The sequence below is a fragment of the Mauremys reevesii genome, linkage group 5, assembly GCF_016161935.1.
Source record: "Mauremys reevesii isolate NIE-2019 linkage group 5, ASM1616193v1, whole genome shotgun sequence".
In the NCBI taxonomy this organism is placed as follows: domain Eukaryota; kingdom Metazoa; phylum Chordata; order Testudines; family Geoemydidae; genus Mauremys; species Mauremys reevesii.
Genome location: NC_052627.1, coordinates 9,569,430 through 9,591,231, shown reverse-complemented (window position 1 = coordinate 9,591,231; position 21,802 = coordinate 9,569,430). Strand labels below are relative to the sequence as shown.

At 42.6% G+C, this 21,802-nt stretch overlaps 1 protein-coding gene across 3 annotated transcripts in view; it reads right to left on the bottom strand.

Moving 5' to 3' along the window:
• The window catches only part of YTHDC1 (YTH domain containing 1), a 35,795-nt gene that overhangs the window by 8,328 nt on the left and 5,665 nt on the right, over positions 1-21,802 (bottom strand). For 2 of the 3 annotated variants that reach the window (XM_039540349.1, XM_039540347.1), the window contains exons 2-10: positions 18,008-18,109; positions 17,091-17,419; positions 16,604-16,958; positions 15,040-15,129; positions 14,523-14,576; positions 13,842-13,936; positions 2,533-2,641; positions 2,301-2,418; positions 982-1,066 (exon numbers count right to left, since the gene is read on the bottom strand). In XM_039540349.1, the coding sequence (XP_039396283.1) occupies positions 982-1,066; positions 2,301-2,418; positions 2,533-2,641; positions 13,842-13,936; positions 14,523-14,576; positions 15,040-15,129; positions 16,604-16,958; positions 17,091-17,419; positions 18,008-18,109 (1,337 nt within the window). The remainder of the gene's footprint in view (positions 1-981; positions 1,067-2,300; positions 2,419-2,532; positions 2,642-13,841; positions 13,937-14,522; positions 14,577-15,039; positions 15,130-16,603; positions 16,959-17,090; positions 17,420-18,007; positions 18,110-21,802) is intronic. The other variant, XM_039540348.1, reaches the window with a different exon arrangement.

Below are 21,802 nucleotides of genomic sequence, written 5' to 3'. Positions count from 1 at the left end.
CCTGAATATACTGGAATATTCTCTCCAAAGATTCAGCAATTTCATATAATCATTTTAAAAAGGGATTGACTGCAATTCTACCGACAGGTGGACAGAAAATATTTTTGTTTTAAAACATTTGTTTAGCCATTTAAAGGGCAACTGTTAAAGAATCAGATAAAATTCCTTTAAACAGTATTACTAATTTTAAAAAGCACTCTGATTTGCAATGTCCATTTGCTTTTTGAAAATTATTAATTTTGAACAGTAAAATCAGATAGTTCTACTGCCTCTAGAGTCACTTTTACAATTCATCTTGTACATAGGAACAAAGTGTTTGGATCTACCATACTGCAGGGGAATATTTAACCCCCATCCTCCCTCAAAACAAAACAAATTGTTTTTTAAATAAATACAAAATCAACATGAATGGTTTTAAAGTGTTTTTAAATAAAGCCTAAGTTACTGGAGTTGACAGTGTCCATTTCAGTTCTCGAATATCTGGTAGAACTAAGAGGTACCAGCTTGCATTTTAAAGGTGTGCCTATTATAATGGTCGAATCTGTGTCAGAAGAAACTTAATACATAAGGCAAACGCAGTGCAAAAGACTGAAAGCACCAGAACTTGTTCTAAAAAGCACAATACTCTGATACAAAGTGAAAGTTATACTACCACAAACTTAACAAAGTTTGCTACACTGCAACTTTGAAATGTTACAAAGTTTGTTAGCAGGGATTGCTGCTAGTCACATTATACCCAGACCAAAATTGCTGATAATTTGCTTAACCTAACTGCAACAAACTTACTTTTGCAATTCTGCTCCCTCTCCAGTACTAGAGAAATCAACCTTGCCCCACATATGCCCTAGTCAATGAAAGCTGTGCTGCAAAGTTGAATAGTTATAGGAGCTTAAAAGTTATCACATCTTGAGTAAGTTTATCTAATCATGTCTTTTGTTTCTCTTTATTACTAAAGGCATTCATTAAAAAAAATTGACAAACCTGTCCGTCACGTCCAATCTTTACTGGTTTATGTTCATTCCAAGGATTGGTCAGGTGAGCAGATTTAGTGAAGGGTAATTCACGCCTAAATATGCAAGTGGTATCATTTATAGTTATTTTGTCTATTAGTTTAAAAAATGCATACAATAGGACATTAAGTACTGTATAACCTCATTAATTTGCTCCACAACATGATCCTTTGTGAATTACAGATTTAAGAATGCATGCATTTAGACATCTGTAATTCAATATTATGTAGTTCAGACTATACTAGTCTTTTTTTTTACAAAAAAACAAAACCAACAAAAACAAAAAACAAACCCACACACACGCCCAACAATTTTAGCACTGAGACCTCTCACTACAGCACTCTGCTATTTAACCTCTGAGGTGAAAAGAGCATGTACTAATTTATAAATGTTGGTTAGCAAGGTTCCATTGTATAGATAAGACTATTAGCGTTCAGTGTGCTACTAAATAACAGAAGTTCCAGCTCTGATGTACTGCTGCCTAATTATGCTAACGCATATAAATCTGGTAACTTTCGAGTTCTGGTGGGTACAATTCTCTAGAATTTTATCTGAGGCAAGTGGCAGTAGCATAACATCTTTGAGGATGCATTAGATTATTGGATAATCACTGAAGGAAATTTCCTACATGTGCTACCTGAACTTGGTCTGTCTTGCTAATGTTTGTTTTATGACCTTTTAGCAGGTGCATCCTATCACTTTACCTACTGTTTTACATCAGATATGCATAATTTATTCCATCCAAAAAGGAGCATCTATTCTTTCCGACCTGGCCTTCATTTTCTGAGGCAGTAGCATCTTTCCTGCTTAACCAGACCCTATGGTACAAAACACTTCCCGTTTGAGTTTTTATTCTGCTCTACAGGGCTAAGAGTCCAGAACATGTCAAAGGAACACTTTGTTTTATAAAACAAAGATTTTAAGATAACTGCAAACAAATGCTTCTAATTTCAGTTTATTAGGCTACTGGAAAAAAAACCCGCTCAGTTAAAAATCCCTGTATAAAATGTTTAGGACTATGCAAACCAAAAAACATTTGCTATAGCAATCTCACTTATAGGAAGGAGTCCCAAACCCAGCTATAGTAATAATGGGGCAGATTTTTCCCCATTTAAGTGAATTTTCAGAAGGGGCACAACCAAACAGATAGAACGAATGGAGACAATGCATTTTCTACTTACGAATGAAAGTTAGAAATAGTGTTGAGATTGAGATTCCTACTTATTAGACTTGCCACAATAGCATTTGTAGTATACAAATGCTCCCATTTAAAAGAACAGAAATATTTACCTGCAAATCCAGTCAATTTTAAAGACACCTCCCAACATTTTAGCATTCATTCCTGCAGGCAGAACCCAGTGTATTGGGGATCCTCCATGATGGGATTCAGATGAGAGCCTTGCAAATCCTAGAGGAGTAGAAATAGCAAAGGGTAACAGAACAACTTCTTAAAAACAAAACAAAACAAAAACAAAAATCCACACCACCAATACACCACACATCAAATGTTACTTTCATTTACCTTGGAATTTTCCACTCTCTCTCACAGAAAATATTAAAACAACACTTCTTGCTGCTCTAAATGCAGCATTAAGCTTCTTCTCATTCACTGGAAGAGTTGACCAAACACCCTACAAAAAAACCAAGGGAAATGTACACAAGTCAGCCACTGCAAGGAACTGTTCATTAACTCAATAGTTTAAAAGATTTAAAAGGGGAGGAAAAAGGCCATGCTAGTAGTCTGGAAGAAAATACTGTGGGGAAGCTGTATTGGGGAAGCCAACCCCAGTGTTAAAAAGTCATGAGATTTAAAAACTAGTCTCATATTTAAGCCAATGTGTTGGTTCTCTGCCTTCAGGTTTTTGAGTTTTTAGGGTGCACCCAGGTCATCTTTTCAAGTTTTTCTCTGCAACAATGACAGCAAGAAATTTAGTTTTTATTTAAAAAAAGATTCTCACATAACCTGACTCCAGGAGGTGGGGCTTTAAGTTTAACACCAAATATCAAGAGACTTATGATAATTAAAAAAAAAAAACAAAAAACAAAATCACAAGATTGGCAACACTGGGATGACAGAGCTGAAGCATACTGTAGAGAGGCCATAGTGTCAGGGGGAGAGCTCTGCCAGCAGTGTTTTTCAGGCTCTTTGCTTCAATTACTGCACTGAATGCGTTAGATGCTAGCCCATGCCTAAGGCACAGAAGAGCAGTTACTTTACATATAAAGACTGCAAGTAAAGTAATAGTGCTCAAGAATCTGAGCAGTGAATGTGCTGTTGCCAGCTCGAAGACAGCAGAAAAGCAAAGGTGCAGAGCACCCACAGCTATGACTTTCCACAGTCCAAGCCCAAAGTTAAAACCCGACTGCAAAGGATTTAATTTTAAGCTTCATTTGATGGTTTTACTTTTTCAATTTATTTTAGCACAGTTTAATTAAAAAAAAAAAAGGGAAGAGGCCTCTTGCCCCACCCAAATTGGGTAACACATTGTACTGACTTTTTCCTGTATTTCTTTTCCACATTATTGCCAACGTGTAATGTGCAAATACAAACTGCCCAATCGTCCTCTGTGTAAGTGGAAAGACAGCTGAGCTGCCCCTGTGGAAGCATCTCTTTCAGCCTAGAAGGGTGATCTGGAGGGCAGGCAACAGGGTGGCCAGAGAGATGCACCATCCCCACCATTTTCCACACGTTATTCAGAGTAGACACATATACAGCCAGAGACTACAGGTCTGTGCCCCCCTCCAACCCAGCCTATCACATGGGTGTAGTTAAATTCCCATTTTAAAAGGGAAGTGGAAGTCTCAAGGCAGCTGATGGCTTCAGAAGCCATGGCAGTAAAAGACCCTATTACCAAGAATCAGTGATCCAGCCCAGTGCCCTATTCTACAATGGGGCAAACTCTGCCCCTCAGTGAAATGGTGAAAACCCTGCACACAGAACTCCACAAGTTTCTCTCTGACAGGAACAGTGAGAACTTATTTCCTTTCTGAACAGTCTGCTCCCTGTTCCACTCCTATTAAGTGAGGCTACAATCCACGCTGTATTTTAACCGTTTACTCAGGCCTGGTCTACACCAGGGGCGGGGGGAGAATCGATCTAAGTTACGCAAGTTGACGTACTTAGACCTACTCGCTGCAGTGTCTTCACTACGGGTGAGTCAACTGCTGCCGCTCCCCCATCGACTCTGCCTGCGCCTCTTGCGGCGGTGGAGTACAGGAGTAGACAGGAGAGCGCTCAGGGATCAATTTAGCGCATCTAGACTAGACGCACCCGCTAATTCGGCAGGTAGTATAGACATACCCTCAGTGAGGGATAAATTACCTTGCAAGAAAAGCAGACTGGACAGACAGGAAAGGTCAAACTTGGAAGCCTAAAACTAGGCACCTAAATAACATGTGGTCTGATTTCACAGATTCTGAGCACGCCAGCTTACATTAAACAAACTTCAGATACTAAAGTTTTTAAACTAATGAAGTGTCCACATATATACACATATGCACCCCATGACAACTATTGAAACTAACTGCATTAATATGAAATATCCTCCAAATCAAAAGTCATGATGTACCACACATCTAGCAATGCAGGAACTGTGCACTGAATACATTTAGTAACCAAAGAGAGGCTATGTTCCAAATTTTTTAAGAAGTTCTGAGAGATTAAGCTCTTTCCAGAAAGGACTTTGTTCTGTGTTTGTTTAGCACCTAGCACAACGCCTGGTCCATCACCGGGGCTCCCAGGAGCCACAACAATAATGATATTAATATTAAATACCCCATTTTTCCCCTAGATGCCCAGACAAGTTTTTTAAAAGGTTATATTTGAAATACATTTCTTGTAGCATGTCAAATGTTGCTCCAAAAAAGAAGTTAGTTACCTGGAGCTAGAGATTCTTTGAGATGTGTGGTCCCTATCTGTATTCCACTGGGGGTTATATGCATACACCTCATGCACCTGGAGCTTTTGAAAGTACTGTAGTAGCATCTGCCGGTTTGCGCATGTGCTCTTGCTCTGCCTCATGGTTTTGACTGAGGCACTCAGGGGCGGGGTGGACTGACTGAGCCTTTAGTTCCTTCAACGCAAATCAAACAGATCTGCAGCAGAGGGAAAGAAGGGTGGGACTGGACTACAGATAGGGACCACACATCTCGGAAAAACCTCCGGTTACAGGTAAGTAACCTCCTCCTCTTCTTCAAATGGTAGTCCCTATTGCATTCCACAGAGGGTGACTAACAAGCAGTACCTAGTCACGAGGAGGGTGCAAGGAAAAATGACAGAACCCGTGGAATGGAGAACAGCCACACTGAACGAGGCATCTGCAGCAGAGTCTTGCACCAGGGTGAAATGGGGAAAAAAGGTAAAGGTATGTACTCAAATCCATGTGGCTGCCCTACATATAGCCATGAGTGGCATGTTGTGAAGCATGGCCTTAGTTGATGCCTGTGCTCTCATGGAGTGGGCTCATACCTCAAGGGGTGGAGACAGCCCCGATAATTGATAAGAGCATGAAACCCACTTAGAAATCCTCCGAGTGGAGATGGCCTGCCCCTTAATCCTTTCCCGTTATAGTGACTGAGAATCCCGGGGGACTTCCTGAACGGCTTAGTCCTCTGCAGGTAAAAGACCAGGGCCCTACAGACATCAAGGGAGTGAAGATATGTGGCTTCGGAAAGGCGGCCATACATGTATGGGTTGGTTGAGGTGAAAGCGGGAAACCACATTGGCAGAAAGTTGGGATGCAAGCACTGGGAAACTTTGTCCCATGGTGAAGAGAGCGGGGAGGTCCGCCATCATGGCCCCCAGTTCACCTATCTTTCTTGCAGAGGTAACAGCTGCCAGGAAAACAACCTTCACAGAGAGAAGAAAAAGGAAACAGGAGGCCGGAGGTTCGAAGGGTGACTTCATCAATGCTGTGAGGACAAGGTTGAGATTCAGGGTAGGGCTGCTGATTAATCGCAGTTAACTCAAAAAAAAAAAAAAATCATGATTAATCTCACTGTTAAACAATAGAATACAAATAGAAATTTAAATATTTTTGATGTTTTTCTACATTTTCAAATATATTGATTTAAATTGCAACACAGACTACAAAGTGTCCAGTGCTCACTTTATATTATTTTTTATTACAAATATTTGCACTGTAAAAATTATAAAAAATAATATTTTTCAATGGACCTCATAACAAGTACAGTAGTGCAATCTCTATCATGAAAGTGCAACTTAAAAATTTGTTACAGAACTGTTTAAAAAATAAAAACAATGTAAAATTTAGAGCCTAAAAAGTCTACTCAGTCCTACTTCGTGTTCAGCCAATTGCGAAGAGAAACAAGTTTGTTTACATTTATGGGAGATAATGCTGCCCACTTCTTAATTACAGCGTCACCTGAAAGTGAGAACAGGCATTCACATGGCACTGTTGTAGATGGCATAGTAAGGTATTTACGTCCCAGATGCGCTAAAGATTCATATGCCTCTTCATGCTGATGATGCTCGTTTAAAAAAAAAAAAAAGCATTAATTAAATTCTTGACTGAACTCCTTGGGGGAGAACTGTATGTCTCCTGTTGTGTTTTATTCATTCTGCCATTTATTTCATGTTATAGCAGTTTCGGATGATGACTCAGCACATGTTCATTTTAAGAACACTTTCACTGCAAATTTGACAAAATGCAGATACCAATGTGAAATTTCTAAAGATAATTACAGCACTGAAGTGCCTTCCAAAATCTGAGAGGGATGAGATGTGGAGCATGCTTTCAGAAGTCTTAAAAGAGTAACACTCCGAAGCGGAAACTACAGAACCCATATCACCAAAAACAGAAAATCAGCCTTCTGCTGGTCTACATCTGACTCAGATGATGAAAATGAACATGAGTCGGTCCACTCTACTTTGGATTGTAATCAAGCAGAACCCGTCATCAGCACGGACGCATGTCCTCTGGAATGGTGGTTGAAGCATCAAGGGACATAGGAATCTTTAGCACATCTGGCATATAGATATCTTGCGACGCCGGCTACAACAGTGCCATGCAAACGCCTGTTCTCACTTTCAGGTGACGTTGTAAACAAGAAGCAGGCAGCATTATCTCCTGCAAATGTAAACAAACTTGACTGGCTGAACAAGAAGTAGGTCTGATTGGACTTGTAGGCTCTAAAGTTTTATATTGTTTTGTTTTTGAATGCAGGTTTTGTTTGTACATAATTCTACACTTGTAAGTTCAACTTTCATGATAAAGAAATTGCACTACAGTATATGTATTAGGTGAATTGAAAAATACTTTGTTTTTTACAGTGTAAATATCTGTAATAAAAAATAAGGTGGGCACTGTACACTTTGTATTGTGTTGTAATTGAAACCAACATATTTGAAAACGTAGAAAACATCCAAAATATTTAAATAAATGGTATTCTATTATTGTTTAATCACACGATTAATCACGATTAATTTTTTTTAATCGCTTGACAGCCTTAGTTCTGGCGAATGATGAGATGAATAGGAGGACGTGAGGCCCTTCCAGAACCTTGCAATTAATATGTGAGTGAAAACCAAGTGCCCCTCCACAGGAGTGTGGAAAGCACTAAATGGCTGCTACGTGTATCTTGATAAGAGTTGAGTTCCGACACTTTCAGGGACAGGAGATATTTCAAGAGAAGAGGAATGCCCATTGCCTCAGGGGCAAGCCCTTTCTGCAGGGCCTAGGAGGCAAAATGTTTCCTCTTGGATTGGTAGGATCGCCAAGTGGATTCTTTCCTACTACTTGCAAGAATGCCTTGTACAGTCAATGAGCACTCCTGTTCTAGTCAAGATGCCCATCCAAAAACCAGGGTGTCAAGTGAAGCGCCTGCGGATCAGGATATCTGATCCTGTTGTTGTGTGGTGAGAGCAGCTCTGGGAATGTTGGTAACAGAAATGAAGTATGGTTTGACAGGAGGAGAATAAGAAGAAATCACAACTACTAGAGAGGCCAGGACAGGGTGATCAGGATGACAGTCACACTCTCCCCCGTGGAATCTTGGGGAGGACCCAGGGCAGGAGACATAGGTTAGAGAAGGCATAACTGAACTGGTCTGACCAGCAGATGACTAGGGTGTAACCTTGGAAACAGGCTCCGAACCTGTCCTGGAACAGTACTGTTTGCATTCGGTGCTGGCACGGGAGACAAAGAGATCCTTGGTCAGAGTCACCCAACAGCCAAAAATGCCTGTTACCACGGAATTGTTTAGCTCCCATTTGTGGTCAGCCATGAAATTCCTGCTGAGAACATCCACAAATCACATTCTGAGTCCCCAGGAGATAAACCACTGACAACAGGATACTGTGTGTGATGCCTCCACACACAGTGCTGGTGACCTTGTACTCCCTTGATTGTTGATGTAAGTAAATTGTGGTGGTGAAGTCTAACATAATGAGAACATGATGGGAGTGGATGTATGGGAGAAATACACGACATGCTCTCCTTACTGCCCCAAGTTCTAGGATGGTGATGTGCAACCAGGATTCCCAAGCACTCCAAGTCCCTTGAATCATGTGTTCGCCCATGTGGGTGCACCATCCACCGACTGATGAGTCTGTAATGAGCATCATAGTTAGAGAGTACAGAAGGAAAGGCATCCAGGTGCAAACCTGAGCTGGCTCTGTCTACTACCAAAGGGAGAAAGAACCTTGGGAAGGAACAGTCAGTAGGGTGTCCATGGAATGGAGCATTAAGGAACAGGCTCTCTGGTGCCACAGCTGTAGACAGAAGAAGCAAAAAAGCATGAAGGTGGTGTCGTATGTGCATGCCACTATGTGGCCAAGAAGGGAAAGGCAAGTTCTGGCCAGAAGAGAAGGATTGGAAGTCACTCTAGTAATCAGTTGCAGTAGGGTCATGAACCTGTCCTCTGGTAGGCAGGTACATGCAGAGACTGTCTTGATGAGTGCCCCAATGAATTTCAGGAACTGTGTGGGGTTCACTGTTGATTTTTATATGTTTACACTCACGCCCAGGGAGGATAGGAGAAGCAGCAGCAGGGAAGTCAGTACTCGAGCCTCCCATCTGGACTGCACTACGACCAGAATGTCATTGAGATGAGGACCCCTTGACACCAGAGATGGGCCGCCACTACAGAGAAAGCTGCTGACAACAGGATACTGTGTGAGATCCACAAACTCCAGAGGCGAACTGTTTCCACACACAGTGCTGGTGACCTTGTGCCCCCTTGCTTGTTTATGTAGTAAACAATGGCGGTGTTGTATGACATGACAAGAACATGACAGGAAGAGCTGAAGGACAGTGGTGAGCCTGAACGGTAGAACTCTGTACTGGAAGTGCCAAGGGCCCATTGTAAATCTCAAGAACCATCTGTGGGTTGGGTGGATACCTACGTGGAAGTAAGCATCTTGCTGTATACCATATGCCTCTTTCAAGAGGAATATGATGGCTGCGAGAATGAGCACATAAAACTTTGGCTTGCATATGAAGTGGTTAAGACCACAGAGATCTAGGATTTGTCTCCTTCCCCCCTTTTTTTTGGGTACCAGGAAATAGGTGGAGTAGAACCCTGCACCCTGAAAGGTCATGCGAAGAGGCTCTATCGCCCCTCTCTGCAGTCCACCTCTAAGGCGCGGATACTATTGTGAGTCTCATCTAAGAGGTGGGATTGGGATGGGGGATGTGGATGAGGTAGCACTGTGAACTTGATCATATAGTTATGTTGAACATCACACAGGATTCACTTGTCCATTGTTATTGCACTCCAGGCTGGTAGAAAGAGTGCTAGACAGCCCCGAAAGGAGTGGGTTGTATGAATTGTGGGGTGCAAGATGGCTCTCTAACAGCACAAAAAATTATTGCTTACACCAAGATTGAGTGTGTGATGTCAAAGCCTGAGCTGATGGGCCATGCGGACAGAGCCATTGGATCTTCTGACACTTATGGGGAGGCTCATAGGGTTGCTGATGGAAGAACTGAAGAGCTCGGTGCCATTGTGCAGGAGGTGGATGATAGAATTTGCATGTGGGTGTATAAATACCCAGTGATCATAGGGTTGATCTGGGGCAGGGGTTCTCAAACTGGGGGTTGTGACCCCTCAGGGCGGGTGTCACAGTTATTATATGGGGGAGTCGCAAGCTGTCAGCCTGCACCCCAAGCCCCGCTTTGCATCCAGCATTTATAATGGTGTTAAATATATTTTAAAAAGTGGTTTTAATTGATTGGGGGGGGGGGTCGCACTCAGAGGCTTACTATGTGAAAGGGGTCACCAGTACAAAAGTTTGAGAACCACTGTTCTAGAGTCTTTGAGGGATTGCAGGGAATCATCAGTGTTCTAGCTGAAGAGGTGAGATTCATCAAAAGGGAGATCCTCAATTATGTTCTGCACCTCCCCTGGGAAACAACATGAATGCAGCCAGGATTCCCTCTCCACAACGATGCCTGTAGCCACAGTGCATGAAGATGGGTCCACTGAATCCACCATGGCCTGAAGCGTTGTCTGGGTGACCAGTTTGCCTTCTTTTAAAATAGCCTGGAAGCAGGCATGAGCCTGTTAGGGAAGCTTGATCATAAGTCAAAAAGTCATATTTTGTCAGTAACGCCAAACAATTAGAGATACAAAACTGAAGGCTGGCTGAAGAAAAGATCTTACGATCTAGGCGGTCCAAAATCTCTCTTACCCTCCTTGTCTGTTGGAGTGGAACATGGGTGTTGCTGCCTGGCCCGTTGAGTAGCTGCCTGAATAACCAGGGAATTGGAGGTTAGTGGGGCTGAGAAAGCAGAAACTTAGACCCTTTGTTGGTACACGGTATCTTTTTATGTCTCTTTTGGGGTGGGTATGCAAGTGGCCAGGGTATGCCAGTATGGGCCGGTTGGAAAACCACTCTGGATGGTACCAATACACGCATCAAGTAACTGGTGTTGGCTGTCCTGTACCTCCTCCAGTGGAATGTGGAGGGCAGCAGCCACCCTATGTAACAGTTCCTGGAACTGGTGACAGTCGTTCGGAGGGGGAGAAGGAGTCCACAACACTGCCATATCTGGAGATGAGGGGAACTACTCTGGATCTGACAGAGTCGGACTAACCAGTGCATTTTCCAACCCCAGGCCCAAACATCTACTCGATGAAGGACAGAGTGACAAGATAGGGGAACTCCTCTTGGGCAGATCAGGAAGGTTCCATGGTCATATACTGGAGCCAAGACCCCCAGTATGGCCAACCAGGAGGATACTGCGGTTGCTACAGGGGTCCCCATGGACTGGGGTACCAGTGGCTCCTGTGCTGAGGAAAGGGAGGATATTGCCACTGAGCTCATGGAGCTTTTGGGTACTCATGCCAATGGAATGGAAGAGGTAGATTATGTGTTCCGAGTCCTCAGACACGGATCAGTCAGATCCTTGTTCGAATGGTGCTGCCATCAGAACGAGTGGATCCAGGTGAGTCACAGGGATGTGCTCAGGAACACGACCCAAAGATGGCAAGTCCAATGCAGAGGAACGAGGTCTCTTATGGCAGGGGTCCCCAACCCCCGGTCCGCGGCCTCTTAGAAACTGGGCCGCGAACCGACCCAGTGGAGCTTCCGCAGGCATGCCTGCGGGAGGTCCAGCTGAGCCGCGGGACGAGCGCTCCCTCCGCAGTCGTGCCTGCGGGAGGTCCGCTGCTCCCGGGGCTCAGCTGGAGCTTCCGCAGGCACGCCTGCGGAAGCTCCACTGGAGCCGGTGGACCTCCCGCAGATGTGCCTGCGGAAGCTCCAGCTGAGCCCCGGGAGCAGCGGACCTCCCGCAGGCACGACTGCGGAGGGAGCGCTCGTCCCGCGGCTCAGCTGGACCTCCCGCAGGCACGCCTGCGGAGGGTCCGGCAAACGAAACCGGTCCCTGGACCTACAAAGGTTGGGGACCCCTGTCTTATGGGGCAAATGTACCGGGAGACATGGCAATGTAATCTCATCCAGGACAAACAGTTCATGAGGTCCAGGAGCTGACTTGAGCCTCCCCACTGTCAGTGACATGCATTCCACAGATGGAACCAGGGATGGAATGGAGGACTGCCGCAGAACCAACAATTCCTGTGAGTTTGGAGATACCGATCCAGAAAGAATATGTGGCTCTGTAACCGGGACTGGCAGATCCAGTGTTCTATGCAACTTCTTGTCATGTTTGTGAGCCTTGGAATGCTCCACTTCTCCATGCCTGGAACTCATGGAGAATGCAACATCCTTCTTGGGCTTTGAGGCAGAATTACTGTCATGCTTATGCACATGCTTCCTTGCCTCATGGCTTGGCCCCCTGCATGAGATCTGTAGTGCTCATACCAGCAGAACCGGACTGGAGCTCAACGGTAGAAGACATGTTCCTCAACTGCTCAGGACGATGTACCAGGGTGGTGGGAGTGTTTTCCCCAGCCTGGATCTGAGTGCGGCGTCATGGCAACCTCTATGAGGTGCTTCTTGAGGCGGAGAGTCCGGCCTTCCCAGGTACGGGCTGGGAGCAGAGGCAGATACTGCACCTCAGTGCGACGTGCAGATCTTGAACCCTGGTGTCTTTGGCCTAATCCAATACCCAGGCCTACGTGCCGGGGGAGGGAGTGTTAGGGAGGCAGTTAGCTGGTAAAAAGGCATCCCAAAGTCCTTAGCATCCTAAAAACTACTTCTAACACTAAATCTGCCACAGCAATAGAATCATAGAATATCAGGGTTGGAAGGGACCTCAGGAGACCTAGTCCAACCCCCTGCTCAAAGCAAGACCAATCCCCAGACAGATTTTTGCCCCAGATCCCCAGATGGCCCCCTCAAGGACTGAACTCATAACCCTGGGTTTAGCAGGCCACTGCTCAAACCACTGAGCTATCCCTCCCCCTAACTATATGTAAGAGTAAAACAGTCTTTTTTCTGTATTTAGGAAAATGCATCACAAGAGACAGGAGATAGATGGCTCCAACTCAGACCATGTGGCGGTGAGAAGGAACTAAGGGTGCAGTCGTTATGCCCGGCCCTTTTATTGCCTTGGTTGACACTATGAGGCAGAGGCAAGGGCGCACGTGGACCAGCAGACACTACTACTTTCAAAAGCTTCAGCTCAAAGTGCTCGGTGCATGCATATAACCCCCAGTGCAATACAGATAGAAGTTCTTCTTCAAATGATGGTCCTTATTTTCCTGACTGACTTCCTACATGACCATACTCCAAAACACAGAATCATAGGACTGGAAGGGACCTCAAGAGGTCATCTAGTCCAGTACCCTGCACTCAAGACAGGAGTAAGTATTATCTAGACATATGAATACACAAACATTAAACTGATTCTTTACTACAATAACCTAAATTTTTCTTTTGCCAAAATTTAATATTAAGAGGATCTTGTCACAGGAGTAACAGACATCAACTCAGGCACTCAGTTTTTCGTTTGTTTTACTTGGAATTACATACAGATCAAACTCTCACCATGTACTGAAAGAGGTATATTTAGAGGCCAGAATCTGGCTGAAGCTTCCCAGCTGAGATACCCCTGGCAAGGGAAGAGAATAACTCAGGTGGCATAAAGTTGGCTGGGCCTGCTGCCATGCCATCCATCACCAACTGCCCTCTTGATATAGGAGGCGTCTCAGTGGTACATAAAAACTACACTCTAATTCTCATCTGGCATACAGTCGTTAGTAATTACAGCCTGCTGGCATAAGTTAAGAGCAGTCAACGAGCTGCTCTAATTTGTGTTGGTGCCACAGCAGCTACAATTTGAGAATTAGGAAGCTAAAAACAGGTTTGCAATTTTGGCACAGGAAATAATATGGGCTTGAGTGTCAGTCCCTTTCTGTACTAAGCTTCATGATAAAAAAATCAGTTTCAGGAAAAGTTTGACGTACCTTAGCTTTGGCAAGTGAGACATTTTCATGGTTGTTACTCTTGATGAGAAAAAATCTTGCATCTTGGAGAATATATTTAAGTTTACTGGTTTGGTCTGAAAAACAAATTTTAAATAAGCTCAAGTTTAAACTTTTAAAAATTATTTCCACTAGGTAGTGGGTGTTTATTTTAAGGCCCTCCCAACCCCTACCTAAATCAAGAGTTAAAACCTTCCACCCCCAGCTGCAACCTTGAAATCTATGCCAAAGAGCACGCAATGCCAAGCTTTTATTTAAAAAAATAAAATAAAAATTAAAACTTAACTTCAGATAAAAATCAAACATAGCCTAGTGATGTTCCGATATACTTGTATCCCAGCTTACAGCGCCAGGATAGGTAATGTGAAACATTTGCATCAGGCATTGTTGAATAGAGTACTGTTAAATACATTCCCCTTTTCAAGTAAAAGCATCTCATTGCTACTTTGCTGCTCCTGCAACAAGCAAAGAATTGACATGTTTTTTGCACCTCTAATGACATGCAAAAATAAATCAGAATGGAGATGCATCACTGTTTACACTCACAAATCAAGTATTCAGATTGTTATATCGGAACATTACCACTTCGACATAACATAATGAATGGACAGAGACAATGGCTTGTGATGGGGCATGCATTAAAAATTCAAATTTAAATGATACCTTTTTGGACAGCACGAACGGAAGATGATAATTTCTCATGCTTCTTTTCTGAACCTGTGTTTAGCCAAAGTACATTTGTTCAGATTGAGCCTTGATAGAAATAAGATACAATTTCTACAGCCTTGTCACATACAATTTTCATTCATGACAAATTATTCCTCCTGGCGCGCACCCACACACACAAAAATACTGCTCAATGTGCACGAGTGTTTTGTTTTAGTTTTTTGGGTTGTTTTGGTTGTTTTTGTTTGAACAGTTTCCTACTCAGAAAACTAGTCACTGAATCATCATCTTCCAAGTTTTTTAAAAAAGTGAAAATTCCACTTAAGCAACAGAATAGCATTAAAAGTAACAAGAAAGCCTACTTCCCCAAAATTATCCACACAGAACATGCCGAAAGTCAATACAAAATTAACAATTAAAATATTAAGCTGCATACCCCACAAATTTCTACAGTGTTCACATTTCAAGATTTGATACAAGTCAGCATGACAGGCAGTAAAAGGAAAACAAATACCTGCATATGATTCTGATGCAGAACTTCCACTTCTATCAAAAACAATTGGAGAGATACCTCTAGCTCTCTTCCTTTCCTTCTTTTTCTCATCTAAAAAATCCCAAAACAAAGATAAGCAGTACTGTAAATATCACACATGGAAGACAAAAATGGATGAAAGTACTGGCAACAGACAAGTGTGATTTGTGATAACTACAAGGGTATATGGTTCTAACAAGATTTAGGTTTCTGTCCTAAGTCCCTCCTCAAATAATCATGTACAATAATTTACCCTAATTTTCAAACTTGTAGCTCATGAGGGAAAGGTAAACAGCAAGAAATCTGCAAGTTCCATACAAAGTTTAAGATACAGCAGTGATTCACTAGGTTTGGGGCGGCTTTAGTTCTTCTCTCCAATGCTTTAGAAATTTGCAGTGACACCAAATAGGAGAACTGTGTTGTGACGCTACTCTCTGTATCTGAAAACTCAGAAAAGTGATAGAAGTAATAATAAATAAAAAAACCCACTGGGGAACATTGTCAATAGGTCTCTTTTCCCCTAAAAGTTAAATTATCCCTCAAACTTTTTTCTTGGGGGAAAAAATTACTACACCTTTTTATTTTTTTAGGCTGTTTTCACTCTCTAACTCCAAATACCAAGGCTGGCCCACCTGTGCCTAAACTACTCAGGAGGACCAGCTATGAAGCTCTCAATACAAGGAAGCTACATGACAGAAACCTTTTTTTAACAAGATTGTAAGTATTCTTCTCATCAAAATCAAACAAAGAAATGCCATCAAGTGATCTCTCCATTGAGCAAAATTATATGATCTTTTTCAAGATTTCATCCAACCTTCCAAGTTAGTCTATACCAAAAGAACCAAGTAGTCAATAAATTTAGCAGCACTCCATAAAAAGGGCTTAATTTATTCTTAAATTCTGAGAGGAATTTAATATTCCTGAAAATTAAACACTAGCAGAAAAAGCGAGAACCAGGCATGGTGCAGGCAGTTACAATGCAATTTTCTTAAGTCCCTATTTCCCCAATTATTTTGATCCTGGACTCCTCATCATTCCAAGTTGTGTGGTGTTCTCTCAAAATGAATGAGAACACTAAATGCATTTTTACCAAGACCCACCCATGTTATCTCTCTCACACCTTTGGAGAAATTGCTAAGGTAATAGCCTCACTATTCCACCCAGCCACACATCTAGATTTATACTGAACTTCTTGCCATCAACTTTAAAAGATAAATCATAAGCGAATCTATATAAGAAGTATCAAGTAGTACTGCCTGTAGTAGCTGTAAGTGTTAAACCAGCAAAGCCAAATCCAGTTCATCTACAGCAATTTGAGCCTAGTATAGTGGAAAGTCATTATTTCCAGGCAAGCCTTAGTACTAATGTTCCATTATATTGTCTTGCTGTAAAAATTCACTTAAAACAAAAAATCACCTGATGATCAAAGTCAAAGCTAATCCTCACTAGCACAAGTCAAAAAGAAGAAGTCAACCTTGAAATATCAGTATATTTACAACAAGTAAGAAAAATCAGATATCAAGTAGTATAATAAGAAGCAATCTACCTGAAGCATCTGAGCCGGAACCAGATCTGACTGACCCATCTGTGAAGGATGCGGATTCAGAATCAGAATCACTGGCTTCACTTCGTGTGTCATAGTCATTTCCTTCCTTTTGATCTCTCTCATCTTGTTCATATTCTTCTTCCTCCTCCTCCCCCTCTTCTTCTACCTCTTCATCCTCCTCCCCTTCATCATCTTCCTCTTCTTCCATTCCTTCCTCCTCATTTTCTGTGTTCCCTTGCTCAGAGGAACCGCTGCTGCCAGTCTCATGTTCTGAGCCGTATTCCTCAGAGTTCACCTCTTCTTTAGAAGAATGGCTGGATCTGCTCAGTCTTCTATCTACGTCGTGCCTAATTCTCTGATGTTCAAAGAGAAAAATCAATCAGCAGTCATACAACACATTGTCTGGATGCACAAAGTGCCTTAAGAGAATGTGCCTTATAAAAGCCTCAAATTGTTTTATTTCTAAGGCTGCAATAACTTTTACTACCTCAGAACCATCTGGTGTGGAAGACTTTGCCCTTCTGTCAACATCTCTTTTCCTCATGCAAGTCTTTTCAAGTTGTCCTTTATATGGTTCCCTTGAACTGCTGCTTGACATACGGGTCTTTCGATCATCTGGGCGCTTGTTTCTATCAGACCTCTGATATTCCTCATTCTTGTACTCCGACAGTGGCTTTCCTTTTGTACTCACCATTCTTTTATTATTGCTAACTGATGAGCTAGGCGGCTTTGGAATCATTTGCCTTGATGAATGCATAGAAGGCTTCTGTCTTTTGCTTTCAGCACTTTCCATCCTGTCACTTTTTCTTTTTGACCCTTAAATAGAGACCAAGTTCAAAGTTATTTTACACATCAGATCAGAAGACTTTTTTACATTTGATAGTATTTCTCCTTAAAATCAGCTTTACTGTCTTGAAGTTTCAGTTCCAAAGCACTCTTAAAAATAATTAACCTTTCAAGTTTATAGCATTTCACAAATATTAAGTCCTTAACTTCCCAGTCACATTCGTGTTTTCCATATTGAAAGACAAGAAACTGATGCTGAAAGGCTAAGTGACAAGAGCAAGGCCAAACAAAGTTACTAGCAGAGCAAGGACTGGAAAAGAGGACTTCCTTGTTCCTACTCCTGTATTCAGTTTACTAGACCAAAAAATAATTTGTAAGATATCAGCTATATTTACTGAAAACCCAGATTCACTGTGATCGTCAGCTAAAGAGAAGCCCTACTTTATTATGTTTGTCCATAAGGTCACAGATTACATTATAACGCAGTTGCACAAAAAACGTTTGGGATTCCATTACCCAGGTTATGAATATTGTCACCTTGCAGACTTTAATCACCTTGCCCAGTAAAATTTTGCTGTCTACTTTTTAGCAAGATATCTGAGTAGTAAAGCCACATACCCTTTTTCTCATTTTTATCTTGCTCACTATCAGGATTATACAGCTCATCATCTTGGTCTGGAGCATCAGTCAAAATGTCATCCAGAACATTCAGTTCACCATCTGAAAATAATATACATACATTACAAATATTATTGACAATAATCCATTTTAAAGAAATTCTCTGAAAGTGTTTGTAACCAGCATTAGTTTTTATAATGTCATTAAATTTACGAATGCATTAACACATCAATGAAAACTTTACAGCTTTTCAATTTCCTCCTTGACTTTAGCTTCAAGCCTCAACCAAATTCAACCTGAGAGTGCTGCAAGGTGAGAGCATCAACCTTTATGAGGGTCAAAGTCCAGCTCACTTCTGTGATAAGGTCTCTGCCAAAGAGAGGGATTATGGGACTTCAAGTCATAATTCATGGAAACTGCATGCTGCCATCAAAGCATGCGAATAACAAAAATTCCAAACCAAGGAAAGCAGCAAAGGGAGATGGTAGAACTTAATGACTCTGTCAAGGAGACTGGGGAAAGGCAGGAGGGCTTATCTTGTCAAAGGAAAAGTGCTTAAGGGAAACACATGCAAAAGATCCTGGCAAGGAGCCAAAGGCCTGTTTGAGAGCCCTACATGAAGAGAAGTAAAAATCTGCAAAAGAAGTGTCTGTTCAGACTCTGATGATGCTCTGGTCACAGTTTTGAACTCCATTAGCCAGGGGTCACAGACACCAGACGCTTCTCTACCAGGAATACAGCCTTTTGCTCTGAAAGTTCTACAGGAATTAAGCAAGAAGGGAGGCTGTCTGAACAGAGTGGACTAATAAAGTATCAAGGGGTCACTGGGAGCTGGGGTCAAGTTCCCAGCATGCAACTTTCTCTGTCCCATAATTCACACTTTTATTTTAAAGAGATCCCACAAACCCACATGGCACTGTCAACCCCCTAACTGAAGGATGAAGTCTGCACAGCTGGATATAGTCTCATGAATGTTGCAAATACAGGACACATTATCCTCCAATATTATCAGAGATGCAGGAAGAACCACAACAATGGGGAACATGATGATTTTTTTCAAGGACAGACTGCTGATGGGCATAGTGAAAAACAATTCAAGGCTGTTGGTGGCATTCGTGAAGCAGCTGCAGATGGCAGAGCACCAATTCTGGGCCCAAGAAATGAACACTGACTGGTGGGATCACACCACAATGAAGGTTTGGGATGACTAGAAGTAGCTGCAGAACTCTAGGATGCAGAAGGCCACATTCCTGGATCTGTGTGCAGAGCTCACCTCTCCAGTGGATGAACAACAAATGAGACAGTTCAGGAGCGAGTGATGATCGCACTATGAAAACTTGCAATGCCTGATTGCTACTGGTCAGTGGGAAATCATTAGAGAGTTGGAAAATCCTCAGTGGGGGCGGTTTTCATGCAAGTGTGTAGGGTCATTAATCATGTCCTGCTATGCAGGTCTGTGACTCTCCGCAATGTGCAGGACGTCATGATTGAATTTGCAGCAATGGGGCTGCTGAACTGTGGTGGGACAAACAAACGGCATGCCTACCCCTATTTTGGCAACACCACCTTGCCACAGAGTACATCAACAGAAAGGGTGCAAGTCTTGGTGGATCACCTGGGACGTTTCACTGATATCGGTGTGGGCTGGTCAGGGAAGGTGCATTGTGCTTGCAACTTTAAGAACACAGGACTGTTCAGAAAGTTGCAAGCAGGGACATCCTTTCCTGACTGGTGATGTAGAAATACCAGCAGTAATCCTGAGGGACCCATCATACCACATGCTCCTCTGGCTCCTGAAGCCATATACCAGCCACCTTGACAACACCAAAGAAAGATTCAACTACCAGCTCAGCAGGTGCTGAATGACAGTTGTGCTTTTGAATGCATGTTGGTGTTATTTATTCACTGTGATACAATCTTGAGAGAGAAATACCCCAACAGTGATAGCTGCCTGTTGTGTCCTGCATAATATTTGTGAGACAAAGGGGGAAAAGCTGCTGCCAGGGTAGAGACAGGAGCAGCTGTCTGGTGAGTTTGAGCTGCCAGACACAATGACTATTAGAGGAGCTCAATGTGGAGCTTTGAAGTTGAGGGAGGCTTTGAAAGAGCACTTTAACAGTCTGCCATAGTAGTGTGATGTGACAGAGTGTGCTCTACATAGCCCTGAAATTCTGGGGCCTGTTAAGAATTGTGTAGGGCTTGGTGTATACTTACACCCCTGTCATCCAATGAATTATTCTGTTCTCCTCTACCTTTATACACTTTCACTGACACTACGAATTATGTGGTGCTTACTGTACATTTACACATGACTAAGGTGTTTTCTTGAACCTAAGAGATCTGTGGTGCTATACACTTACAAGTATTGAGTGCTCTAGTACTGCTATACATTCTGCAGAACATGAACGAATAAAGAGGTGTATCTTCAAAAACAGAAATTAATTGACTAACAAAAGCAGTGAAAAAAGTGCTAAAAAGGATAATATAATACAAACTTTATATTTAGAATGGCAGCAAACAATTTTGTCCATTTCAGTGCAGAAATGCAGTCAATTTTAGCGAGACATACACCAACCAGTGCCTTGAATGCAACAGTAAGTGACGGAGACATCCCTGACACCTGCCCTGCATCCGAAAGTATCTGGAAATATCTTGCCTCTTTCCCTCGGCAGTAGAAAGCTTTATGGAGGTCTTTGCCAGAAAAGACTAGATTTGCTGTACTCACTCATCATCAAGAAGATACTGAGTGCATTCTTGAAGGAAATGGTCTGGGGAAGGTTTTGGGGAAAAACCATAGAGTCCTACCAAATAATGCTGAGGACTCCTGTGTTTGAGGCAATCAGGAGCCAAGCAGAATCAGAAGGGCCCTACTCTCCAAAACTAGTCTGTGTGCCTGTTTCAGAAGATTCTGAACTGCACAATAATCAGAGGTTTTGCTGTTTAGGGTTCAGGGACTTGCAACTCTTCCATTTCTGAGGGAAAAGAATCCACACATTCTGATTCTGTCCTTACTGGACATGTCTGAATCCAAACTCATTAGTATAAGCACTTGCCCTCTAGAGTAGGAGGGGTGGAAAAGGAAAATATAGTCTAGCTTTGCTATAGTATTTGAGACACCCTTTTGCCAAAGAAGCTCCCTATGTCACACAGCAGGTCCTCAAGCTCTAGTTACTGTGTATTAAAGTCTGACAGAAGCAGACATTTGTCTCTGTAGGCACCTAAGCCCAAGGCTGATGTTCTTGCTGCTGTTACCAACAAATGACATGAGAACCACATACCTGCTTGTGTAAGTGCTCATAAAATCTGTCAGAATTCTTTGTGCTTTTCCCCAACGGTACACACCCTCTTCCATAGCTTGAGCTGAGCTTTGTCCAGAAAGAATAGGTAGTTTGCAATAAAATCTGTTGCCACTGTAGCCCAACAAAATATTTTCCAGGGACATGTTAGCATCTTAATTCTCAATCTAGGGAAGCCAAGCAGCAAGTCTCAAATCTTAGCCCTGGCCATAGCGCACTGCCATCAGGCTTGTGGTGAAGCAGCAGCATCCCCAAACAAGTTGTATTTTTGCTTACGTCACTTTAGCAATATCCACAGTGGAGAAACAATGCTATCACAACTCCTTCACCAACTGGCTCAGAACTGGGCACAGGGGTATTGCAAACTTAAAGGGTGATTGTTCCACAGTTAGATCTTTCAGGAAACCCCCAGGGCTGGACAGGAACCAAATTATAATTGGTGACTTTAGTCATCTATTCTAAAATGTGTGGAAAGGTTGATCTTCCACGGGTGTTCCTT